Source organism: Podarcis bocagei, assembly GCF_964188305.1.
Source record: "Podarcis bocagei genome assembly, chromosome: 8".
In the NCBI taxonomy this organism is placed as follows: domain Eukaryota; kingdom Metazoa; phylum Chordata; class Lepidosauria; order Squamata; family Lacertidae; genus Podarcis; species Podarcis bocagei.
In genome coordinates, this window is record NC_138133.1 from 76,844,911 (window position 1) to 76,870,563 (window position 25,653).

At 45.4% G+C, this 25,653-nt stretch overlaps 2 protein-coding genes across 2 annotated transcripts in view; one reads left to right on the plus strand and one right to left on the minus strand.

Moving 5' to 3' along the window:
• COLEC10 (collectin subfamily member 10) lies at positions 1-22,740 on the plus strand. Its single transcript, XM_081205143.1, has 6 exons — positions 1-333; positions 8,860-8,931; positions 12,379-12,450; positions 16,362-16,415; positions 21,439-21,534; positions 22,088-22,740. The coding sequence occupies exons 1-6, from the start codon at positions 195-197 to the stop codon at positions 22,477-22,479; spliced, it is 825 nt and encodes a 274-aa protein (XP_081061269.1). The 5' UTR covers positions 1-194; the 3' UTR covers positions 22,480-22,740.
• TNFRSF11B (TNF receptor superfamily member 11b) overlaps positions 1-25,653 on the minus strand; it is a 116,456-nt gene that overhangs the window by 79,964 nt on the left and 10,839 nt on the right. The window lies entirely within an intron of this gene.

Consider the following 25,653-nt stretch of genomic DNA (forward strand, 5'->3'; position numbering starts at 1 on the left):
TGCACAGTGTATGCTAGTACACACACACACACCCCACACAGGGCCTCTTGATGGTCTTTCTCTATTTAGCTCTAATCAAGCGGGATCTTCAATTGAGCTTGCTTTCCAGAGTTATATGGGAAATCTTATTTTAGCAATTATTAAGGCTGGAACGAGGAAGGGCATTTCCTGTGGAGCTGAACGGCGCAAGCAGCATGAAGAACCAACTTTGGAAACACGAAACCTCCCTGTTGCTTTTTCTTGTCCTCCTGGCGCAGATTTTTGGTTTGGATGACGACAACCGGTCAGCGACGGAGATCTGTTCCACTCATACCATTCTACCAGGACCGAAAGGTGAGCCTTCTGTGTGCTAAACATCTTTGCTGTTGCTGAAGAGACACAGTAGTGTGTGCTTCAGGGGAAACCAACACACTGCTTATGATTCTCCCCCCAGCTCTCGTGTCACATAGGATTGGGGAAGGAAGGTTGCCAACTTTTTGGCTGCTTCTGCAACTGTGCCTTTAAGAGCAGAAGACCTTGCAGGCTTCTGCAGCTAATCATGGTGAGAGCTTTTTTTTTTTTTTTTTTTTTTTGCTGCATCAGATTTGGTGCCGCTGAAGGTCCAAGCTCAGGCATTTTGCTAGTCAGTTGGCAATCCTTCACAGAACAGGCGGGAAACTTAATTGCATTTTAATCTGATAGACAATGCCTGTTGTGGAAGAATAATTCAAATGTCAGTTGTACAATGCTTAATCAGTGTTTCATTATGTAAACCAGGGGTGGGAAGCAGATGACCCTCCAGTCTTGTTCTGTTTTCTCGCTCGACTACAACTCCCATCATCTCAGATTACTGGTCATGCTAGCTGGGGCTGATGGGAGTTGGAGTCCAGCAATATCTGGAGGGACAACAGTTCCCCATCCCTGATCTAATCATCTGGTTGGGGAAAAGTAAAGTACTGTAAATTATAATGGAGCAGAAGAAATATGTAGTGTTTGTTTGGGTTATAAAGGGTTAAGCACCTCCCTGCCCCCTGTAGTTGGAAATATTTTAACTTGAATTAACGCCAGGGCTATGCCCCTGGTTTGAGGAGCAGTTACTCAGTTTGTGGTGTGCTGCAAAATATGGGACTTTTGCTGCAAAACTGTTGGCACTGGTTTGGAGTGATTTGGACACGGATGGTGTTAACTACAAACCCTGTGTTTGATGTATCAATCACCCATTTTGTGGGGTGCTGTGAAACACGGGTTTTTTAACGCTGCAAAACAACTGCAAAACTTTGGCACAGGTTTGGAGGGGACCCGAAATTCTGGGGTCCGTAGTTAATTATCCTGCCAACCCAATTGGAGGAGAGAGACAACTATTCTTTTTCCCACATTGCCTCAGTTCCAGCAGTGTTCTATGATTATGATTTCGCTTCCACCGTATAAAAAAAGCTAGTGCAGCACAGTGGTGGCAGTGGCTGTTTGGTTAGCATATGAAACATTGAGGTTGGAAATCCCTGCCCAGTTACGCCGCTTCTTGAGGAACCCCATGAATCAGTCTGCCCCGGCTTGGACTACCTCACAAGGCCGTTGTGTAGATAAAAAAAATAAGAGGGCAAAGACATGTGCTCACTGTTGCCCCACAGGGCAGGGTTGGATCAAAGGGGTCGTTCTCAGTTGAACAAGAAGAGGAGAAATTTCTGGATAGGAAGAGCAGTCCCAGAGATACACCAGCACAGCTTTGTTGTCTTGGCAAAGAAAGGACCATTCTGGGAATATGTCAGTATCAAAACCAAGCAGTGGGGCTTATGCAGGATCCTAACTCTGTTCAGCTCAGTCACATGACCTGGCAAATAGGGTGTTTTTACAGCCAAACTCTATTTTAAAGACTTGTTTTCGTTCTGAGAGGCTTGGAACTGCTTAGCCAGCAGCAGTCTTGCTCCTGAATGGGGTTTGGATACGGCACAACTTTATCCCGGCTTACTTGCTTAACGCCAACTCCTCATGAGTAGGAGCGCTCCCTTAGTCTGTCTCACTGTGGTACACATGGAACCCTCATACTTTTATTTATTTATTTGCTTATTATTTTTAAACCGCTTCACATTTTAAAATCCGGTAAGTGTATGCATAAATACAACGTAAACGCAACCGAAGTCTTGTGAAGACCGAGATACAATACCAAAACTAGAATTTCCTTCCCATTTCCCGTAAGTGCTCCAGGTTCCACGCCGCCCCAAGAGGAGCACAAGACCTCAGACGTTGAACAGCATCTTCCCCGCCAGTTTCTGATTGTAAGCTCCTTGGGGCAGGGGACCTGCCTTTTGCATACGTTTTTATTCTGCAAAGCACCCTGCAAGCTGCTAAACAAGGTGCACTTCCTCCTCAGTTCTGTGTGTTCACCCAGATGTTACGGTTGTGATAAAAGTCGTGGGCTAAAAATACACTGCAAGGATTACTCAGGGCAGGCCTGATAATCTCAGTGGCCCACGCTGGCTTTAAAAGTCAGTCCTTGATAAGAGCAAATGGCTCAGGCTGCTGTCCTAAGCACACTAACCTGGGAGTCAGCAGCACTGAATCAAATAGGACTCGCTTCTGAGAAGATATGGTTGGAATTAAAAAGTGCCTAATAAAAAGGACTGATGAAACCCCTTGCTTAATAGATATTCAAGGCTGCCCCCAGGTGGCCACGAGAGATACCTGTACTGCAGACCTTCATATCAACAGCCCTGTTTCAATATTAAATGTGCTACTCTCACTTCCTGCAGGCAAGACCAACCTTGACCTCTGCAGGCTCATACAATAATTGTGAAACGATTAAATTCTTTATCAAAGAAATAAAATGACTGAGACTCTAATAAGATGGGTTCCGCTGGTTTGATGTGTCTTTTGTACATTAGCCATAAAGGAAGCTCGGGTATTTAATGCAGGTATGCTGCAGAGGACACAGGTGGCGCTGTGGGTTAAACCACAAAGCCTAGGACTTGCTGATCAGAAGGTTGGCGGTTCGAATCCCCGCAATGGGGTGAGCTCCCATTGCTCAGTTCCTGCTCCTGCCAACCTAGCAGTTCGAAAGCACGTCAAAGTGCAAGTAGATAAATAGGTACCACTCCAGTGGGAAGGTAAACGGCGTTTCCGTGCACTGCTCTGGTTCGCCAGAAGCGGCTTAGTCTTGCTGGCCACATGACCCGGAAGCTGTACGCCGGCTCCCTCTACCAATAAAGCAAGATGAGCGCAGCAACCCCAGAGTCGGCCACGACTGGACCTAATGGTCAGGGGTCCCTTTATCTTTACCTTTGTGCTGCAGAGCACCTGAATAAAGTTTGCAGGCCACTGATGGTCTGGTGACCTCCATTGTCTTGGCCTAATTCTCAGGAATGCTATGAGCATGGAGAAATGAGTGAAGAATTGTACTTCATCCACTGAGAAGTACTTGGGAGATTATTAACACATTAAGGATTAAGCCAGAAGAGATCCAGGTCTCATTTTTTCACCTAAAAGCAGCTGCAGGAGAGTCAGTTAACCCTTTCATCCCATCTTGCTTCCCTGATCTCACTCACCCTCAACTCCAAAGTGCAGTTAGCCTCACATACAAGATTCCTTCATATGAACACACCAAGCTGCCTTGCATGGAGTCAAACTTTTGATACAGCTAGTTCAGTGTGCTCTCTGCTCTGCAAGCTAGCTGTTCCCCAAGGCCTCAGGTAAACAGCCTTGCTTGTCTCTTGTTTCTTATTATTTATTGCATTTATACCCCACCCTTTTCTCCAGGGTCTATTGTGGACTGGTAAAAGGAGTTCATCAGTTGTTTTTAGAAGACACCTGAAGGCAGCCCTTCATAGGGAAGTTTTTAATGTTTGTTGTTTTATTCTGCTTTTATATAAGTTGAAAGCCAGAGCCAACCGGCAACCCAGTCAGATGAGCGAAGTACAAGTAAAATAAAATTATCATCATCTAATGGAATAAACAATTGCCCATTGTGTGAAACAGAATGCTGGACAAGATGGGCTTTTGGTCTCATCCGGAAAGGCTTTTCTTACATTCATACGGCATCCTCAAAAGACTATAATCAATTTATTTCACAAGCCAGAGCCCCCTTTTGACAAATGCATGGCATCACCCAAAGCACAATCTCTTCCTCCGTTTTTAATGGTGCCTCACGACTCATCGCAGCGTTGTCTGTAACGAACCAGCACAGCAACACGCCTAGAACGTGTTGAAGGAGTGGTCTTGTTGTTTCAAGCACTATCCAAACTTCAACATGCTGCGTCCTCGTCGAACTCTCCTGAGGACGTAGGAGAGGTGCGACTCCGGAAACATATTGAAGTAATTGCACGATGGGTTGACCGCGTCAAAAAGAAAAGGAATGGGTGACCTCAGCCAAGGTTGGCGGGCTTGTTGCTGAGAACTTCAAAGGAATCTGAATTGGGTCCTATGTGTTCAGTAACTGGAATGGAAGGCAATTTGAAGGGGAATAATGGGAGTTCACCCTGCAGCTATGTGGTGTGTTTTGGAACGTTCCCCTTTCATTATTTTGACAAATGTCAATTATAAACTCCTTGACATCAGTCCGTGCCTCCAAGCCCTGCTTCTTGTGGTCACCACTGCTGCTGCTGACCATCTTCCAGACCTGATAGCGGCACTTGCACAGCTCTGCTTCTGGAAAAGGGCGAGCTCAGTCTGAAGAGTTTTCCACGTTCCGAGCTCCCTGTTGGAAGTGCAGAAAGACCTCACCCCACATCCTCCAGGCTGGCCGGACTCTTGTTCCTGTGGTCTCTGTCATCACTCCCTTCTCTTCTGACCTATGCGTTCTCCGTGCTAAAAATAACGATTACATAATATTTAATTAAAAATCCAAATTCTGTGCCAAATTCTGCAACGAGAAAATCCATGTTCTGCAACCTGCAGTGGAAGAGCATCTGGCTTGCACACACAAGGGCCCGGGTTCAATCTCTGGTATTGCTATGTGTCAGGGAACTGACATCAGAGCTAGAGGCGGAGGGAAGGCTCTCAAATGATGCTGGAGAAGGGCCCAGCAGGGAGAGAGGCAGCTCTGCAGATGGGGAAGCAAATCAGCGCAACACCAGGGATATAGAGGGGCTGATGGGGGAATCGGCGAGAGGGCTCCAGGACTCTTCACCGGACACCAGCGGGGAGAGCACGGGTCCTCCGCTACTACCCACGCCCACCCTGCGCAGAAGACTTCCGCGCAGAGAGAGTAGGAGGAGACTGGGTGTCAAACAACTTTTATGTTGGAAAGATTTAAGAAATGCCCACTGACGGATTCTGCTAGCGACTGAGGCAGCCACGAAGTGAAGGGCTGCCCAGACTGAAAGGTTTAGCAAGGCAACAAAGCCTGGAGAGGCGGCAACTTACGCATGAGCAACCCATACACATTACACTATGTAATAATAATAATAAATTATTTTTTAAAAAATATTTGTACCCTGCCCTTCCTGGTTCAAAAACCCGGGCTCAGGGCGGCTAACAACAAATTTAAAACAATTGATGCAACAAAAAACAGCATAAAATACAGCATAAAATGTGAATAACAATAAATTCAGAATTCAAAAATCACTTTAGGGGGGAAATCCATCCAGTAAACATTAGATGATCACCAGGGCTAGCTGGCTAAATTAGTCCTATTTGGGCCAGCGAGGAGACCAGGGGAGAATTAGCTGTGGGATCCCAGAGCGGGTAATCTTCATAAAAAGGGGAGGGGGAGGGAAGGAAGGGGAATAAAAGATCAGGCTATGTTCAATTTGAAAGCCAGGTGGAATAGCTCTGTGTTTCAGGCCCTGAAGAAGGAAGTTAAATCCTGCAGGGCCTGGTCTCATGGGACAGAGCATTCCACCAGGTTGGAGCCATCACTGAGAAGGCCCTGGCCCTGGTGGAGGATAATCTGACTTCCTTAGGGCCTGGGACCTCTAAACTATGATTATTCATGGACCTTAAGGTCCTCTGCGGTGCATACCAGGAGAGGCGGTCCCGTAAATACGAGGGCCTTAAGCCACAAAGGGCTTTAAAGATCAAAACCAGCACCTAGAGCTGGGAATATTCCTCAGTCTGAAACCCTGGAGAGTCTCTGCCAGGCAGTGTAGTCAATACCAGGCCAGATCAACCAACGCTCTGATAAGACAGCTTCTTACTCATATTTTAATAACAGTCGTCTTGGAACAAGGATGCCTGTGAAATCAACTTTCTGAATCAAGAAAAAACAAAATCAGCTTCAAAGCCAAGTACAGGTTATTCTCAACTCTTTGACTACCCTTCCACATGCCACCAGAATGGGACTTCCAGGCCACCTATGTTCTACAGATGATAGCTTGAGACCCACTGGTGCAGATGCAAGGCATAGAAGTCCCACCCTCTCTGCACTTTATCTTCACAACAATCCTGTGAGATCGGTAGGTTAGGCTGAGGCAGAAAGAGTGCAGGCCCAAAGTCACGCTGGTGACCTTTGTGGCTTCGGCCTGGGTCTCTCTCCAACTACAGAAGCCCCAAGAGCAGGTAATGAAGGCTAAGCTTTATTTTGGCTCAAGCACACACGCAAGTGCACAACACAAGAATGTGGCCTCTCTCCACAGCTGATCTGTGCAGCCTCTGTGCCTTGGGTTGGCCAAAGGCATAAAGGCAACAGTACTCCCTCAATGTCGCTGTCCCTCCTGCCCCAGGAAATGGTATTCAGTAGCATAATGGTGTTGAGATGAGCGGGGTATGTGTGTGTGTGCCTCTTGGCAGTGCAGTTGCCCTCAGAAACCATTGGGATAATTTATTTATTTAGTCTATTTATTTATTATTAATGTTGCAATACATTTATGAGATCTTTACATAGTGATACATATACATTATATCAGTAAATTCACATTTTCACATTTGATTATGTACCAACATTTTATCCATTTCTTATTTCTTGCCCTGTGTCTTCCCTCCACCCGTGCGTGACTTCTTTGTTATTATTTTGTAAATTTGTAATTTTGTATCTTAATAATTAAACATTCAATCTTATATATCTGCTTAGCTTAGCTTAACTTAACTTTGTGAAATCAGTCTATACATATCAATAAATTCTTGTTGGAGCATCTTTTGGTCATGTATTCTTCTACACGTTTCTAGTCCTGTTTGAGATGTTGATTACATTGGGTTCTATTTGTTGCCGTCATTCTGGCTAATTCAGTAATTTCAAAAAAAAACATGTTGCGAATCTTTCAATGTTGGTACTTCTGATTTCCAATTTTTTGCAATCAATAACCTTGCGGCGGCTGTTGCATATAAAAATATTCTCTTCGTGTCTTTGGGGATGTCATTTGTTATAATTCCTAAAAGGAATGTTTCTGGCTTCTTACCAATTGTCATTTTGAACATTTTTTTTCAGTTCCTCATGTATATTTCCCCAATTTTTTAAAAATTTTATCACATCCCCACCAGACATGATATAAGGATCACCAATGGGATAATTTATTATGCACCTGGAGAAATGGAGTTCTGCTACTTTCCTGCTACCAATCTGCCAGCAAAGTGGGTGCAGGCAGTGGCAGACCTACATTTGGGGGGCCCTGAAGCTTGAACTGTCATGTTGACTAGATGACCCTCATGGTCCGTTCCAACTCCACAATTCTGTGAGGACCCCTTCACAACCAGCAACGAGTTCTGGGTAACCACTGTTATCTTCTTCAATGGGGTTATACCACGACAGATCGCCACACCTTTACAACATCTGTGCTACCGACTCTCAAGCTTTGGGAATGTTGAAATATAAAGGTAAAGGGACCCCTGACCATTAGGTCCAGTTGCAGCCGACTCTGGGGTTGCGGCGCTCATCTTGCTTTATTGGCCGAGGGAGTCGGTGTACAACTTCCGGGTCATGTGGCCAGCATGACTAAGCCGCTTCTGGCGAACCAGAGCAGTGCACGGAAATGCTGTTTACCTTCCCGCTGGAGTGGTACCTATTTATCTACTTGCACTTTGGCGTGCTTTCAAACTGCTAGGTTGGCAGGATCAGGGACCGAGCAACGGGAGCTCACCCCGTCGTGGAGATTCAAACCGCTGACCTTCTGATCGGCAAGTCCTAGGCTCTGTGGTTTAACCCACAGCGCCACCCGCGTCCCTTTCTTGAAATATAGACAAAGACAAAAATTAATCTCTCGATTCAATGCGACTCAAACTGGGTCTGGTGTTGGCTTCTGTCAGTCTCGGAATACAATGGAGGACTGTGCCTTTGGGGGGTGAGGTCAAGCTGTAGGCAGACTAAAGTAACTTATGGGCCCCCTCTGAGATCAGAGGCCCTGAAGCTTAAACTTTGTTAGGCTCAAAACAAATCTACCCCTGGGTGGAGGATTTCAAGGAATAATTTTACACAGCTCTAGAAAAAGGAAATGGGTGAATTTTGGATCAACAAAAGACACCACGAGAGGGCAGCAAGAGTCAACTCTTGGTACACCTTCAAACTCTGTGTTGAGAGAATGTTCTTTGGAGAGGATAGTTTTTCAGGGACAAAAAAATCAATTCAAGGTGGTCATAGTTTAGTCTTTTTTCTTTTGCTGACAATAACAACTTGGCTAACACACTGCCAGCAGGGTTGCCACCTCCTCTGTTTGCCCTGGTCCTCTACCTTAAACCATCGCTGTCAACTTTCCCCATTTTTTAAGGGAAATTCCCTTATTCCGAATAGGATTCCTCTCAAGAAAAGGGAAAAGTTGACCGCTATGCCTTAAACAGTATGCTGGCGTGCAAGAATTAAGACAGCACTCTAAGGCATCTGATTGTTTCCTTTGCAGCTATGCCTTTACCTGTATCACACCTGACATCAGGTGTGGGGCAGGTGAGCTGTATCATATGACTTGTATCATAGTGTCTGTTTTCTCCCTCTCTGCCCACTCACCCTGTGTGTTTGTTTTGAAGGAGATGAAGGCAAAAAGGGAGACCAAGGAGAAATGGGCAAGCACGGGAAACTCGGCCCCACCGGATCCAAAGGTAAAGGTGTATGTGGTTATTTGCTGTGCCCTGGAAATGTCTTGGGCCCCCTCCACCTTCCCATATTCATCCCGTCTTTGGAATGCTCTCACAAGTGCTCAGTAATGCCTCTGGATTAATGGGGAAAAGCATAACCTCTCACCCTGCAATCATCATCTGAGGCCCTTTTCTGCGTGCATTAGGATGCAACTTCAGAACAGGACTTTTCAGCGGTGGCTCCCTGCTTGTGGAATGCTCTCCCCAAACCCGGCGCCATCATTGCTGTCATTATGCACAAGCAAAAACATTTCTTTTACACCAGCCATTTGGCTTTTAATTCTCTGTGGCCTCCTTCAGCGGGTGAGATGCTCAAATTCAGCACCAAAAGCAAGCCCTGATGGTTGAGGAACAATCAAGCACACTTTAAGCCTCCCAGATGTTTCCCTTGCAGCCATGGCTGTCCCACATCTGATGTCAGTTTGGTGTGGGGCAGGGGGGCAGGGTTTGTGGAGAACAGCCTCATTGGCCAAACTGAATGAGCCTACTGAAACTTGAGAGCAGCCTTCACCATCCTGGTGCCTTCCATTGGCATCGTGTGGGCAGGGCCACAGGGGTGGTTGCCCTGGGTGCAAAATTCTTAGGGGTGCAAAATTTCAAAAGGAAAAAAGAAGAGGGAAAATAATATTTAAAAAAATAGCGCACCCTCCCCCTCACACAGTAAACCTCCCAATATTTGCGTGGATGGACTGAGGAATGGATTTGGGTGGCAGCCAGTTGCTAGGGCGCCCTCTGCAGGGCTTTAGAAAGATACCCACTCCTGACCAACCTCCCCCCCCTCCATCTCTCTGGTGTGCTTGACATTCATGGGTCACCGCAACTGCCACTCGGGTAGGTTGCTGAGCTATTGACACTTCCTTCCAGCCTATCAGCAGGCGGCACCGAAGAGCCCCGCCCTGCTCTGTTACCCCCTTGCCAGCTGGTGCTGCTGGCAGTGCCAGCGACAACATGGAATAGGAGGAGAAGTTTGTGCCAAGAGAGAATGAGCGTCCCTGCCACACCAGAATATCTGCAAAGGGAAGCTGATTCTGGCTCTGTAGAGGAAGCTGTTGATCTCTGGGGGAGCAATACTCGTCTTGTCCCGGACTCTGGCAATCCATGCTATACCACTAGGCCAACAACGTCTGAAGGACACCAGGATGAGGAAGCAGTTTGTTTAGAGGAAGCAGCTAGCCACATGCTGGGATGCCCCACGGTGGATACAGAAAGGGAGCACCCATCAAATACATTACGCATCAAGGTGTGGGGAGGAGGTGCCACAGTTTGAGGTATTAGGAAGTTGGATAAAATAGGGCAAAGGGTGACCAAAAAACATAAGGTGCTAAACAGGCCATTTATTGTACCAATGGGCCCCATGCCAGCTCCATAGGTAAAATTTCGCGGCAAAATTGCTTCGTACTTCAGACAGCTAGTTGGGCGCAAATAATGGCTGTATAAATTCTGTCCACACATTTATAATGGCCTAAATGCTTCAGGTTTTTGATCAATAAGATTTTACGACCGAAATACGTTCAATACGCAGCTATAATAAAACACTCTCTGGTGCGACGCTGCTTCATATTGCAAAAATGGGATTTGACATGGGGGTGGGGGGAGATAGGCTGCCTGCCATACACATTTATTGGCTCTTAAAAGAACCTAAATTGCCGCCTCTACAAAAACAGGGCTGCTCCATTTATTCACATGGCTTGCAGCTTTAAGAGATGCTGAAGGAAGACGCTGGGACATTCCTCTCATGTGTTGTGAAATTGTTTGGAGCCAAACTAAGGCCCCGTCTGCACTATATGTTTAAAGCAGTACCATATTGCTCTTAAACAGTCTTGTCTCCCCCCCCCAAAGAATTCTGGGAACTGTAGTTTGTTAAAGGTGCTGAGAGTTGTGAGGAGACCCCTATCTCCCCCCTTCCCCCCGCCCCACAGAGCAATAGTTCCCAGAGCGATTTAGCAATCAATCCCTCCTCTCAGGAAACCCTGGGAATTATGAAGGGGATAGAGATCTAACAGCTCCCAGCTCCCAGCACCCTAAACAAACTACAGTTCCCAGGATTCTTGCAGGGGAAGAGCCATAACTGTTTAAAGTGGCATGATACTACTTTAAAGTACAGTGGTCCCTCAGGTTAAGAACTTAATTTGTTCCGGAGGTCCGTTCTTTACCTGAAACTGTTCTTAACCTGAGGTACCACTTTAGCTAATGGGGCCTCCCGCTGCTGCTGCGCCACCGAAGCACGATTTCTGTTCTCATCCTGAAGCAAAGTTCTTAACCCGAGGTACTATTTCTGGGTTAGCGGAGTCTGTAATCTGAAGCGTCTGTATAGTGCACATGGGGTCTAAAGTATATTTTAAAAAGACATAGAGCTGCCATGGAGTGGGGCAACCATCCCTGCATTAAGGTCTCCCTTTCCCCCTCCATACGTGAACAGAAACACAGCCAACCTTTGAAATTCACACGTATCCAGTTTTTGCAAAGGGTGGCGCAAGACTCTTTTAATCTCAGTGGGGTTTGCTTCCAAGGAGGCTTGAATAACAGCCTTCCCAACTTGGTGTCATCAAGATGCTTTTTGGACTACCAACGCCACCCATCAGCCTTGGCCATTGGCAATGCTCCTTTTACATACATACACATACACACACACACACACACACACACACACACACACAACCTGAGCATCATCATTATGGCAAGCACATTGCTGGTAATCAGTAAGCGCTGAGATTTACATTCCTAAAGGGGCTTGTGGATTAAGACTGTCACATTCTGGTTTCAGCATAGTCATTTTTTAAAAAACAAAAGCTTTATGAAACAAAAACACAACAAAACCAAAAAAAAGATGCCTCCAGGCTCCTCAACTGGGAACTTTTAGTTTGGCAAATAAGCTTTGAAATTTCATACTGTTTCTTCTGCAAGAGTGCCGCCGGCGGATGCGCAGAGCCATCTGTTGCCAGTCGGCACAGAACCTCCAGTGCCGGTGAATCAAAGACAGTCCCTCTGTTGGATTGGGCTCTCAGAGCATATGGGAAACCTACTGTTCGGCTGGGAAACAAGGGAAAGCATGAATGTTCACAGCTTCAGCTCCACAGATGGCTACAGCGTCATGGCTGAAGCCTTGGCTTGCTGGAGGAAACTAAATGTCCCCACTTCTTAAAAAAACAACAACAGTGTTGTTGTTCTTGTTGGCACCACCACCCCTTAAAGGGCCTCTGAGTGACAATCAGAAATGTAACAAGGGAAATCTTTCCCATCACTGCACTGGAGAAAGATTTGCCCTGATGAATTTCTGCCTGTCACACGGCTATTAACAAGAACAGAAGTCCTCTCGGAAGAAGGCGGTAGGGTCATCTAGTTACATAAGGTCATATGAAAATGGCGTGAGAATGAATAAAATGGGAACTTGTCGCTGTATTTCCTTCGCAGGAGACAAAGGAGCGGTTGGCGATATCGGCGACCAAGGGATCATGGGTAAAATTGGACCGATTGGCAGAAAGGGTAGGTTTGCCTTTAATACTTTTGGACTGTGTTGTGATGGCGCAGAGCAAAATGTGGAACATCTGCTATTTACGCTTCCCAAATTAAACAGATGGCTTTTATTGCCAAAGAAAAGAAGAAAAAAGAAAGTCGTGAATTACATTAGGTCTTATGCCTTCAACCCATGACTGGCAGAGTAGAAGACCCGAGATATACCGGGGTTGCCTAAAAGTTTTCGAAAATTCATCTTATATGAATTCATTTATTCATTTCTTTGGGATTTCTATGCAATGGTCAAGCACACAGTGACCATTCATGACACCAGTGATTGACAATAACACACCCTTTGTGTGTTCAGACCCAGAAACCTCCCCCCTAAATAAATTCACACTTGACTCAAGATTTTGGTTTGGTTTTTGGCAGAATTTAGGCCACAACTTTATTGATTACAGAAAGTGACTGGTTGAAAAGGCTCTGGTTTGACTAGCTCCCTGCCATGCAGGTAGTGCTGACCCAGGGCACCAGCATAGGTCAGCCAAGGGTGAACACCCGGATAAGCGGAAAGCCGGGCACAGAATAACTCTGCCACCCAAATGTCCCCCTGGACTCAGGCATGGGCACAACCCCCTCACAGGGGTTTACCATCGAGTCCCTGGATTCCTTTAACAGAATACCCTTCACATAGGGATGGCGAGAACATTCTCCCATCCCTATCACCTGAACCAGTGCCTATCCGCAACCTTACAAGTTGTGACGATTTGCTACTTGGCAGGTGAAACCCAAATGGCAACAGCCAATCAGCCAAGTGGGGGAAATTCCTGCTGTACCCCTGTCCCAACGACACACGATGGCATGGCAAGGTCAAGCACAACAAGCCCTAAAAGTAGGGTGAGGTGGGTGGGTGTTCCGAATGCACAAGCCAAAAGAGGAAGCTCTGGGTCACGTGCATGGGCATAAATAGGTCCCTTGAACCGTTTAGACTGCATCCCATTGGCCAGATTGTACCCAGCTTCGAGGGACCTACCAATCGGGTGGTGTGGCTAACCAGTTGTACCCACCCACAACACAGGGTGTCGGTTGTCCAGGTCTCGCCGCAATACTTGCCCTCTTTAAGGGAGGACCCAATTTGCTAGCTTCAGTGTGCTAATTTAATACCTGTGGTCAGAGAGAAACTCTTGGTATCGGTTGAATCCTAAATTAATAGAAACAAACTAGCTTACAATGCCCGTTCAGCACACTTAAGCTGAAGTATTCCTCTGAAGTTCTTCTCTTGGAGAGTCTTAACTTTAGAGCCACCAGTGGCATGTCCCGAGAGAGGGAAATGTTCTTCTGCTGTTTTCTGAACTTTGTCATTTTCCATGTGTTCTGCTTCCTTTCCCTTATGGGATATTTCAGACTCCCTATAGAGTCCATAAGTGGGTTCTCTATAGGTAGGAGAAAATAACAGAGGCCAACCAGAGTATATTGAGAAGCAAAGTGGCTAGTAAGCCTGATCTTTCTTCAAGGAACTGTTGCAACAGGGTTCCCACTCACCACAAGCAGGAGGGAGGAGAACCCTGAACAACTTTTGAAATTGTCCACCCTGTAGCCCAAGACCACCTCCCCCCAAAACATCATACATACATCACAGAAGGAGGCGGTCTACAGCAGAAATCCTGCCTGCCAGGATACCTGAAAATGGTCACTGATTGCATTACCTGGGCAGCCTGGCCATTCTTTTGTGATGGCTAATACTTTAGTCCCAGAATCCAGGTCACAGGCTCACCCTATTCAAACACAAATACGCCCTTAAAGACAGGATTTGCAAGCAAAAAGACAATGGGAAGGCTTTCCCCATTTGCCTCCCTTATTGCAGAGGAATATTTGAGGTTAAATGAGTCAAAATGACTTCAGGATTGCTCCCCCATACTATTTCAGACACATGGTTCATATATTTAGATATGTGTGCATTTATGGATATTTACTCTGTGTCTGAGACCTTAAAATTTATTCTGTATCTGAGACATTAAAATTCTTATAACGCATACCAGGCAAGAACTGAGCAGGAAGAGGAAGCAGTTTCTCATGCACTGTGAATTTGTGAGGGAATATTGACAGAAAGCTTTCACAGGCACCATAGGAGGTGTTACTGAGCTTCCTCATTCCACCAGGCACCACATTGACAATCCCCTTGTCAGAGGCAAAGCAGACGTGGCCCTAAGCAGGTACAAAAAACCACATCTGTCTTTCTTAAAAAATTAATAGTATGCACTAGGGTGGGGGGCAATTTCCTACAGAACACCTGTGCATCTGTGGTGCCATCCTCCTTGGGGGACGCCTTTAGGGGTACGCTTGGCACTTAAATCATCTTTCATGTCAACAGCACCAAGCGGAAAGCCTATTAGTTTGCCCAGGTATTCATAGGTTGTTAGTTTCAGGAATGAAGGATGCCTGTTTGTAGTTTGCAAGGATTTGTAGGGGTGCTGTTTTTTAAAAAATAAAAGAATTTCTGATTTTAATTACAGCTGTTTTTACCTGTTTTTGCACTTCACAGATTTCAGGTTTGTAATCATTTTAATGAGATTTATCTCATGGCATAACGCCATTGTACTCTGCCCTGAGATCAGTTCTGATGAAGGGCAGGTTCGAAATACCTTAAATAAATGACAAATAAATAAATAAATGGATACTCCTATTGGGCAAGTGGGACATTTTTACCCCAGGGCTAATAACAACTGGAGGAGGATTTTTTTCACCTGAGGTTGCAACAAGGGGGGAAAAATCTCCCCATCCCACACACTGAGGTTCCAGCAAAAAAACAAAAAGAAAAAACCTTCCCACTAGTGCCTGCTATTAATATTTTAAGAAACACAGGTGTGGTTTGCAGTCATGACACATTTAGCAACATGTCGGGTTTGGATCGGGATGCTTCAGAACTCTTCAGTTGGAAACGATAGCGAGATTCCCAAGAAATGGCTGTGTGTGTGTGTGTGTGTGCACATCACAAGCAATTGTGATTCTCTCACAATACCCCCATCAACTCCTTGAAAAACTATTATCTGTCTCCATTACTTGCTGCTCACGCTTGCAGGAAGGCAGTACCAGGCGCCATCCAGCCACGAAGCCTCTGAACTTTTAATGGGTCAGCTATTAAAAGCTCGCCGCTTTGTCCACTAAAACAAAAGCCCGAGAGAGCAATTCCACGTGTGTTTGCTCAGAAATAAGTCACACTGTGTTCGGTGGAACTTACTCCCATCCGAACGGGCCGGTAGGGTTGAAGCAGACCTGTTTAATTTGGCACATCCACTTAGCCCTGTATCGGGAAAGCTTTTACAGTGGTACCTCGCAAGACGAATGCCTCGCAAGACAAAAAACTCGCTAGACGAAAGGTTTTTCCGTTTTCGATTTGCCTCGCAAGACGAATTTCCCTATGGGCTTGTTTCGCAAGACGAAAACGTCTCGCGACTTTGTTTCCTTTGTCTAAAAACAAAGACATGTTTTGTTTATAAAGTTAATTTATTTTCCCTTCAATTTTTGAACTGCTCTTTACAGTATGTGTGACTTTAAAGAGCAGTTAATAAACTGTTGTTGTACCAAATTTGGCTTTGTTTGGACTTTTTTTGACCATAGGAACGCATTAATTGATTTTCAATGCATTCCTATGGGATTGCGTGATTCGCAAGACGAAAAATTCGCTAGACGACAAAACTTGCGGAACGAATTAATTTCGTCTTGCGGGGCACCACTGTAATGTTTGACGTTTTGCTGTGCTTTTATTATGTTGGGAGCCTCCCAGAGTGGCAGGGGCAACCCTATCAGATGGGTGGAGTATAAGTAATAAATTATTATTATTATTAGCCCTTTCCATCTCTCAAGCCCACTCAGCAAACATTACTCAACAGAGCAGTTCTGTTTTCTTATGTGTACATCCTGTGTTTTCTTCCTTTAATCAGGTGACAAAGGACTGAAGGGGTTATCTGGTGTATCTGGAGGAAAGGGCAAAGCAGGTAGGCCGTTTCGATTTATTTTTGGCTTCCCAAGCAGCTCCTGTCTGCGGGCAGTGATTCCTTGGTGCGTGTAAGCCAGGGATGGAGAATCTGTGGCTCTCCCAATCTGGCCACCCAGTTTCCATCAGCCCAGTTAGCCTGGCCAATGGTCAGTGATGAGGGGAGTTCATACCCTCCAGCATTCCTCAGATGAAAATAGAGACACTTCTCACTCCCCACAACTGAAAAATACACACCAACAAATACAGTCATACCTCGGGTTGAAGTAGCTTCGGGATGAGTATTTTTGGGTTGTGCTCCGCGGCGACCCGGAAGTAACGGAGCGCGATACTTCCGGGTTTCGCCACTCACGCATGCGCAGACACTCAAAATGACGTCGCGCGGAAGCGATGAATCGTGACCCATGCACACGCAGACGTGTGGACTCGGGTTGCGTTCGCTTCAGGATGCGAACGGGGCTCCGGAACGGATCCTGTTTGCATCCAGAGGCACCACTGTAAACTTTAGAAAGAGACAATATCAGACGCGGACACACAAAGCGTTTTAAAATAAAACGAAGACTCCTTGCGCTCCACTCTGCTCCCTTTTCTTCCTGCCCAGGGCAGTCCTGCCCTCTGCCTGGTCCTCGTAGTCATAGGGCTGGGCCTCACTGGCTACAGCCTCTCCTCCTCCTCCTTGCCCACTCTCCAGCAACTGCTACAAGTTGCCCAAGGGAGGTGGCCCTTGGCAATGGCCAGGGAGAGGCAATGGGATTGTCAGGAATGTTCCTTCCCGGAGTGACAGCGAGAGCTCTGAGGACCAAGGGGGGTGGCAGGCAGAAAGAGATGGAGGCTTGCTTTCTTCGAATGCAGAGAGTAAAGTGAGGGCCTCCCATCCAGGAATGCAGGCTGTAAATTCTCAGGACAGCGTAAGGCAGGCAGAGAAAAAGGAGAGATAGAAAACAAACAAACAGTTATATACAAAACCCCAGGTCAGTGGTGCAACATTAAAACCTGGCACACATTAAGTCCTGATTTCTGTTATCTTAACACACTGAAAACTTTTGTTAAAGAAAGACATAACTCTTTTTGTTGTTGTTGTCACACAAGGGCTTTTCTGTTCTAAATCCAGTTTTTTTCCTTCTTAAGGGCACCAAATTATTTTTTAAAGCACATATTGACATTCTCCCTAAAGCAGAGAGAGTACTATGCAAACAAAGGAAAGATCTTGCATAACGTAACTCTAATCCCTCTCCTTTCAACAGGGGAATTAGAAAGAGTTCAGGAGTACAGGTTGCCGGGGTGTTTTCGTTTTGGCCTTTTTTTGCCAGGCCCAAACAGAATCCAAGGCCAGTTTGCAAGGTTGAATATTTTGGGTGTTTCTTGCCAGCCCAGCTGAAGCACGTGCTGAGGACTAAAGCAGTCCAGCGAAACGGTCCTCAGCATTTTGCAACAAGCGTTCATCCTGAATACATGGCTGTGATAAACTGTGCGTATTTGAAATTACAGTATGCTAATAGGCCCAAGCTGCAAAATGACAGAAGCCCACTAGACAGTACAGCTGCAAGAGAGGACAGTTACCAAAGAGTCGTCAGTACCAAAAACTCTACAGCAGTGTTCCCCAATCTTGGGTCTCCAGCTGCTTTTGGACTACAATTCCCATCATCCCTGTCTAATAATAATAATAATAATAATAATAATAATAATAATAATAATTTTTTATTTATTTATTTTTTATTTATACCCCGCCCTCCCCAGCCAAGGCCGGGCTCAGGGCAGCTAACAAGCAATAATAAAAATAAGTTGAATGAATACAACTTAAAAACAAAATTAAAATACAACATTAAAATATCGAAACACTAAAATATTAAAATGTAGCCTCATTGCAGGAGGAGAAAGGAAAAGAAAAAAGAAAGAGGGGGAGGGAATCACTACAGTGGCACTTGGGTTACATACGCTTCAGGTTACAGATGCTTCAGGTTACAGACTCCGCTAACCCAGAAATAGTACCTTGGGTTAAGAACTTTGCTTCAGGATGAGAACAGAAATCGTGCTCCGGTGGCGCAGCAGCAGCAGGAGGCCCCATGAGCTAAAGTGGTGCTTCAGGTTAAGAACAGTTTCAGGTTAAGTACGGACCTCCGGAACGAATTAAGTACTTAACCTGAGGTAGCACTGTACTGGTCTTGCTAGCTAGGGATGATGGGAGTGCAGGAGACACTAGTTTGGGAAACACTGCCACAGAGGAAGAGTGAGGAACCTTTGTCCTCCCTGAGATGTTGCTGACGTGAACTGCAACTCCCATCATCCCTGGCCATTGACCATGCTTGCTCAGCCTGATGGGAATTGTAGTTCAACCGCAACATCTGGAGGGGCAAAGATTCCTCACAGCTGCTCTAGAGTGTGGTCAGTAACAGTGTACAAAGGTCACCCCCACAAAAAAAGAAATTACTTGCTCTCCTGTAGCCTCACCTGACTCCAGCAGACAGAGAAGCAAAAGTCAGCAGAACGCAGGTTGAGATTGCAGGTGGCAGAAAGCAAAGGCGCTTTCTGCATTTTCCTCCATAACAGCTTGCCTATTTTCCCAGCCCACAAAAAAAAGTATTTTTATCCTCCCTACTCCCACAGGAGCTTGAGGCAGCTTGCATTAAAAACACGACTGTAAAATAATCACGTTGAAACCTATAAAAGACAGAGGACACACAGCGGCAATAAACATGCTTTTGCCAAAACATTGACTAACACCGCTGGGCTGCTGTGGGAGTCAGGCCTACGTTAAATGTTCTGCCGTGTTTCAAGTCAGAGGCCTGGTTCATATATAATGAGAAAGCATGTTTTCCATTATGTGAACATGCTGTGATGAGCATCATGTCTTCAGGTCTGCCCCCTTCACATACCAGAGGAGAGTGGAAGTTTTTCTTGCTGCTGCTGTTGTTATGGAAGCCACGGTTTCCTGTTACGTCCAAACATTTGTAAGAACAAACCAGAATCAAACTAGCCCTATCCGGGCTTTCACTTCCGAACATGCAAAGAGGCCTATTGGAACATGTGTGATTAATTCTGCGCCTCTCAATGACATCAAGTACACTGGAAGTATTCCCAATCCAGTGTGTCGCTTGCTGAATCTGAAAGGAGAAACAGACTTTCCAACATGGGGGCAGGAATTCTGGCCAGTTGGGGTTTTGTGATAACTCTCTCATGATGGTAGCCTCCTTCAGACTTGCCCAATCATGTGTAGTTTCGGGACAGTATCACCAAAGGGGCAGAGCTAGCCCTGCACATTTCTTCAGGGCCCTTCGCATTTCAGACTGAGCACCTGAACAGGGCTCCTTTGGCTTCCGAGTCTGGTTTGCACCCTCACTAGAGTTTAAACAAACCATAGTCCCCTAACAAATTTTGGAACCATGAGTTGTTTAAAACTGGAAGCAGGAGTTTCTGATCTCCCCCTGGTGGGTAAAAGAGAAGAGTGTGGACATGTTAGCTGGAGCCTCGTCACTGCTGATTCCCAGCATGATGCTCATTCCTGAATTAAGAAGCAATGGCCGAATAAGCCACGATTGTTATGTCCAAATTATCCCATTGCACATTCTACCCCTGACCTTCCAGTGTTAAACAAAAAGGGGGCTTCCGTGTGCATTTGACTGAACACACTTAGAAGCATTATAATGATTATTTCAATTTCTTAGCTGCCCTAAGGTCCCGGATTGGGTTGCAGCAATTTAAAAATGCAATATTAAAAAGAGTTTAAAACAATTTGCAGTCACAAGATGAGTCTGGATCCTAAAAAAACATTACTTTCAGGTGTCAAAGGATGAGGTAAAAAGGTGCACATTCACCATACAACAGAAACTCCGCACTGAAAATGCCACATGCATTGTCCTGTCTAGAGGCAATTCTGCAATTTAGGAGCTGCCACAGGGAATGCCTTTTTCAGGGACACACCCACCCACAAAATCCTGAGTGTGGTGAAACTGCCACGACGGCCCCTTCTGCCAATTTTAGTGCCCAAGAGGGACTGTAGGGAAGGGGGCCTTACAAATGAGGACCTTGTGTTATAAGGGTTCCCAGTCTCAAGACTGCTTCTAAATCAAGCTTTGTCCTCTGCTTCACAGCTCATGGTTTGGCTGGGAAAATGGACAACATGCTACAACAAACTATGGCTTAGCTCAGTGTGGCACAGTACCAAAATGGCATGGGAGGAGCGAGGCGGCCTCTATTTCCCTTCCCAGAGCCTGTATGCTTCTGCATTCATGCTTCTGAGCCATAGTTTGGCTTCGCGTGGCAAAAGTCCCCTTTGTTGTTGTTGTTTAGTCGTGTCTGACAATTCGTGACCCCATGGACCAGAGCACGCCAGGCACTCCTGTCTTCCACTGCCTCCTGCAGCTTGGTCAAACTTATGCTAGTAGCTTTGAGAACACTGTCCAACCATCTCGTCCTCTCTTGTCCCCTTCTCCTTGTGCCCTCCATCTTTCCCAACATCAGGGTCTTTTCCAGGGAGTCTTCTCTTCTCATGAGATGGCCAAAGTATTGGAGCCTCAGCTTCAGGATCTGTCCTTTCAGAGACCACTCAGGGCTGATTTCCTTAAGAATGGAGAGGTTTGATCTTCTTGCAGTCCATGGGACTCTCCAGAGTCTCCTCCAGCACCATAATTCAAATGTCCCCTTTAACCTTAGTTAAAGGTTAGCCAACATGTCTCCATGCTTTGGGTGCTGCAAATGGTCAGTGCAATTCCATGGGATGGACTCAACTAACTCATTTCACTAGTGGAAATCAGCACAAGGACTTCCAGTCATGCAACAGAGGTTTTCCTCCTTTCCTTTGGGCATTACCCCTGCAACCCCAAACTGACTCAGGCGCACGGGTTGTGAGAACCTTCAGAGCAGCTTGCATGGGGAAAACTCCTTCCCGGGAGTTGTGTGGGGCATCAGACCACACCCAGGTCTTTCCTGACTTTATCATATGTATGTTTGTTTTAAACAGCTATGTAATGCTTACCCACTTTGATGCTTTGGGTAGCCTATTTGATTATATACCTATATGGGGTTAGGTGCTGTCTGTGACTGTGGGAAATATCGCAAAGTCGTTGGACAACTGGACATCAACGTTGCTCGGCTCAAGAGTTCCATCAAGTTTGTGAAAAATGGTATGTTTCATTTCCTTGGTTCTAAAACTGCCATTTGGGAAAGGTGGCATAAAAATGTAATTAGGCGCCAGGCAAAAGCATAACTCTTCTCCCAGGCCTTTGGCTAATTAATCAACTTACGGCCTTTTAAATTGTGGGTGGGAATTTATTGCTTTTGTTTGTTACTATACCATAGCCTTTCATATACTAACCTTTTATGTTCTTCCACATCCGTTCAATGCTCCTAACCCTTCTTTTACATTATTTTAGTCTCTTTTAGAATCTAATAGTCTTTTATATATACCTTCTGTTTTAATAATTTTAGCTTTCCAAAATGTTTTATAGATTTTAAATGATTGTTCCCCACCCTACTTATGCTTGTCTATGACCATAATAAATATTTGATTGATTGACATGTATCTTTTTGTTTTTACATTGTAAATCTCCCTGTTATCGTCGGATGAAGGGTCATGTAGAAATTTAATAAATCACAACAAGAATGATTTGGGGCTTTTGAGGATATCCTGAAAAAGTCTGCTTTGTTAAAACGGGCTTTTTGTTTTTCTTCCCCAAGTGTTAGCAGGTATCAGGGAAACAGAGGAGAAATACTATTACATCGTACAGGAAGAAAAGAGCTACAAGGAAGCGCTCACTCACTGCAGGATTCGAGATGGGGTTCTGGCGATGCCGAAGGATGAGGCTGCCAATGCCGTGATCTCTGACTATGTATCCCAAAGCGGCCTCTTCCGGGTCTTCATTGGCCTGAGCGACATGGAGAACGAAGGGCAGTTTGTGTATGCTGACCGTACTCCATTGCAGAACTACAGCAATTGGAAGGAAGGAGAACCTCAGGACACCTCCGGGCAGGAAGACTGCGTGGAAATGCTCAGCACCGGGCAGTGGAACGACACGGAGTGCCATCACACGATGTACTTTGTCTGCGAATTCCCAAAGAAGAGAAAGTAGGCGCCAGAGGGAATCTGTGGCACACCCTATGATCACCCTGTGCTGGTCAGCTATTGAACTAAGAGTCTAAGAGAAGAATCTGCTTCCAATACACCAGGTATACAGAACTGGTGGCCCTCCATAAATTGTTGGACTCCAAATCTCCTCATCCTTATGCTGGCTGGGGCTGATGGCCCTTGGAGTTCAACAAACTCTGGAGGGACATTAACGATGACACTATAATTTGGATATTTACTACTCAATAAATCTTTTAGTACTGGAGCTTGAGATCTGGGCCTTCTGCTAGGTCTCCTCATTATCTTCAGACACAGCATCCTAAGCTGTTGCCTCTGGTCCTTTCTCCTTGCTTCCAACATCTGGAGCTCATCCACAGGCCTGATTATAGACAACCACTGGCAAACACAATGAGTGCTAAAGTCACAAGAGATAGAAGAAAGGGCATCCTTGATGTATACATGTCCTTATCTGGCACCGACCCTCAGAATACTTACAGGCCAGTCCTAAGCAGCTTTTCTTGGAGGTATGTCCCACTGAGTTCAATAGGACTTAAGGCTTGGTCTACACCTATAGAAAAATGAGAATAGAATACAGCTTCAGAGAGCAGGTGGTGGAGTGAATGCTTATGAATTCTGCTCCCCTCTTAATTATTGTATTTTAGAAACTCCAGCAAATAGAGAACCAGTGTAACAAGTAAAGGTCTGGTTTTCTGTTTGGAGGCAGGATTGATTTTGTTTTTCTACACGGAAGCAATCAAAATTATTATCCCTTACTGGCTGTAGCACAATCTGTTCTACCACCACAACTGGAACTCATTCCCCTGCATGTAGGTTCCAGCGTAAGTATATTTAGGACTTTACCTTTCCTCCGACACAGCAGCCTGGCTGCTCCTGATAAATTTCTGTGCGATGTCAGTGAGATTATTCCTGGGGCTTCATTTCTCATGCCATGTACTATATCACAGAATTGATATAAAGACTATAGCATGGTGCACTATGATGTACTGCATGATAAGTAGTCCTCTATAGTAATCCCACTTCTTCTTCTTACAATCACCTAAAAAACAGACACCCACCTCCCACTCGTCTCCCTGTTCCAACTAGAGATGGAGGAGAAATTTTATTCAGTTCAAACTTCAAGGCAAACCAACATACTTCGCATTTTGCAAAACAATATGCAAAACTGAAACACTCCCAAAATTCACACTTCTCCGAATCTTGTGACACAGTTTTCCAACCAAGCAATGTGTACAAAAATGCATATATACTGGCAAAAAATGGTGTGCATGTTTATATACAGGTGAAAATAACACACACAAAAAATGTGTTAGGGGAAATTGCTTTGGCAATATGTATACAGCAGTACCTCCGGTTACGAACTTAATTTGTTTCAGAGATCTGTTCTTAACCCGAAACCATTCTTAACCTGAGGCGAGCTTTCGCTAATGGGGCCTCCTGCTGCTGCCATGCCGCTGGCACACAACTTCTACTCGCATCCCGGGGCAAAGTTCGCTACCAGGAGCACCTACTTCCGGGTTAGCAGAGCTCGTTACTCGAAGCATTCATAAGGAGAACAGTACATAACCTGAGGTTCCACTGTATTTGGCAAAAATCATGATTAAACCCTGATCAATTTTCACAAGGACTTCAAAAAACCAAAACTGCAGAAAGATGTGGAAATGTGGAGAAATCAAGATTGGAAAAATGAGAAACTGAGAGAAACCAAGATTGACAGACTCATCCATCCCTAATTCCAACCCTCGTGGGTGGGGAATGGGTTATTAGTTTCCTGTTCTTCTTAGGGACTTTTGCCAAGAGCTAGTTAATGAATCACAATAATTGTGAGTTTAAATGAGCAGAGAAACTTGATTCACAGGTTAGTTCAGGAGATATCACCTGAGTCACGAGCTTCCTGGGATGGGTGTTGACTAGTAGCGGGCATCTGCCTGCCAAATTAGCACCACTGGAGGTAGAGATGATGAAAGAGAAGACAGGAACGGCTCCACGGCTTGCAAAAATGACAAAATAGCAAAGGACCAAGTACTGTCCAAGTCTAGTTGTCCTTTAATCAGGAGGACCCCATTATGATGCACCAAGAAAACACAAGAGGGAGAGAAATTAATACATCGTCTTTGGATACTGAGTTGTCCATGCCTATTGCAACTGGATCTGAAGCATGTTTGCTCAGCAGAAAATCTGAGAGCTGCTTTTGTAAGTTGTGCATAAGATTTCTGCCTTGGGCTACTTTCACGTGTCATATAACTAAGAGCAGTGAAACCAAAGGTAAACCCCTAGAGGATCATGGAGCAATTCTAAGATATATAACCAAGGCCTTTACCATCCAAATATTGGAAGCTCTCTCTGATGCGTTCACCAACATGAAAAGCTTCGGATATAGCTGCACACTTTGTTCCTCAAACACAGGAGCTGCCTCTTTCGTCAAAGGCATCAGCTGTCAGTTTTGGGACAGAGTAAGAACAAGGTGTGAAGGCTCTTCAGTTTTGCACAGAGCCTTTGGTTCCAGTGAATCACACGCCTCATTTCTGCAACCATACCAATGAAATACAGTCATTCACAAACAGCAGAAACAACTGTGAGTGAATGGACTCTCAAAATTCGTATCCTATTTGTGGGCAGAGGAACTGGAGGGGCCATTTCACCAAATTTCTGCAGGAAAATGAGAAACTCTCCAAAAGTGTCCCTGGGCTAATGGCAGAAATAGCACAGCTCCTTTCTCCTCCTCCTCCTCCCTGTTTTCTTTTTCTTTTTGAGCAAATAACAGTGAAACAGCATCCTCCACAATGCCCTAGGCAAAGAAGTTTAGATGCAATTGTTTTGTGGAGTATCTTCTACTCAGTACATGAAGGCAGTCAACATGGTGTCTTCCAAATGTTGTAGACTTGTAGACTACAACTCCCATCATCCCTGACCATTAGCCATGTTGGCAGAGGCTGATGGGAGCTGTAGTCCAGAACAACTGGAGGGCAGCACCGGCAGAAGTACATATGGTACCCCTGCAATCTGTGTTCAAGCTCAAAAACACTAGGGTTGCCATATTTCAAACAGCAAAAATCTGGACAGAAAAGTTGTTGAGCTGTGTTTTTGTGTGTGGTTTTTTTGGCCAAAGTTGTTGAGCTTTTATTAGTTTTGCCCAAAGCTGTTGGGCTTTTTGGACAAA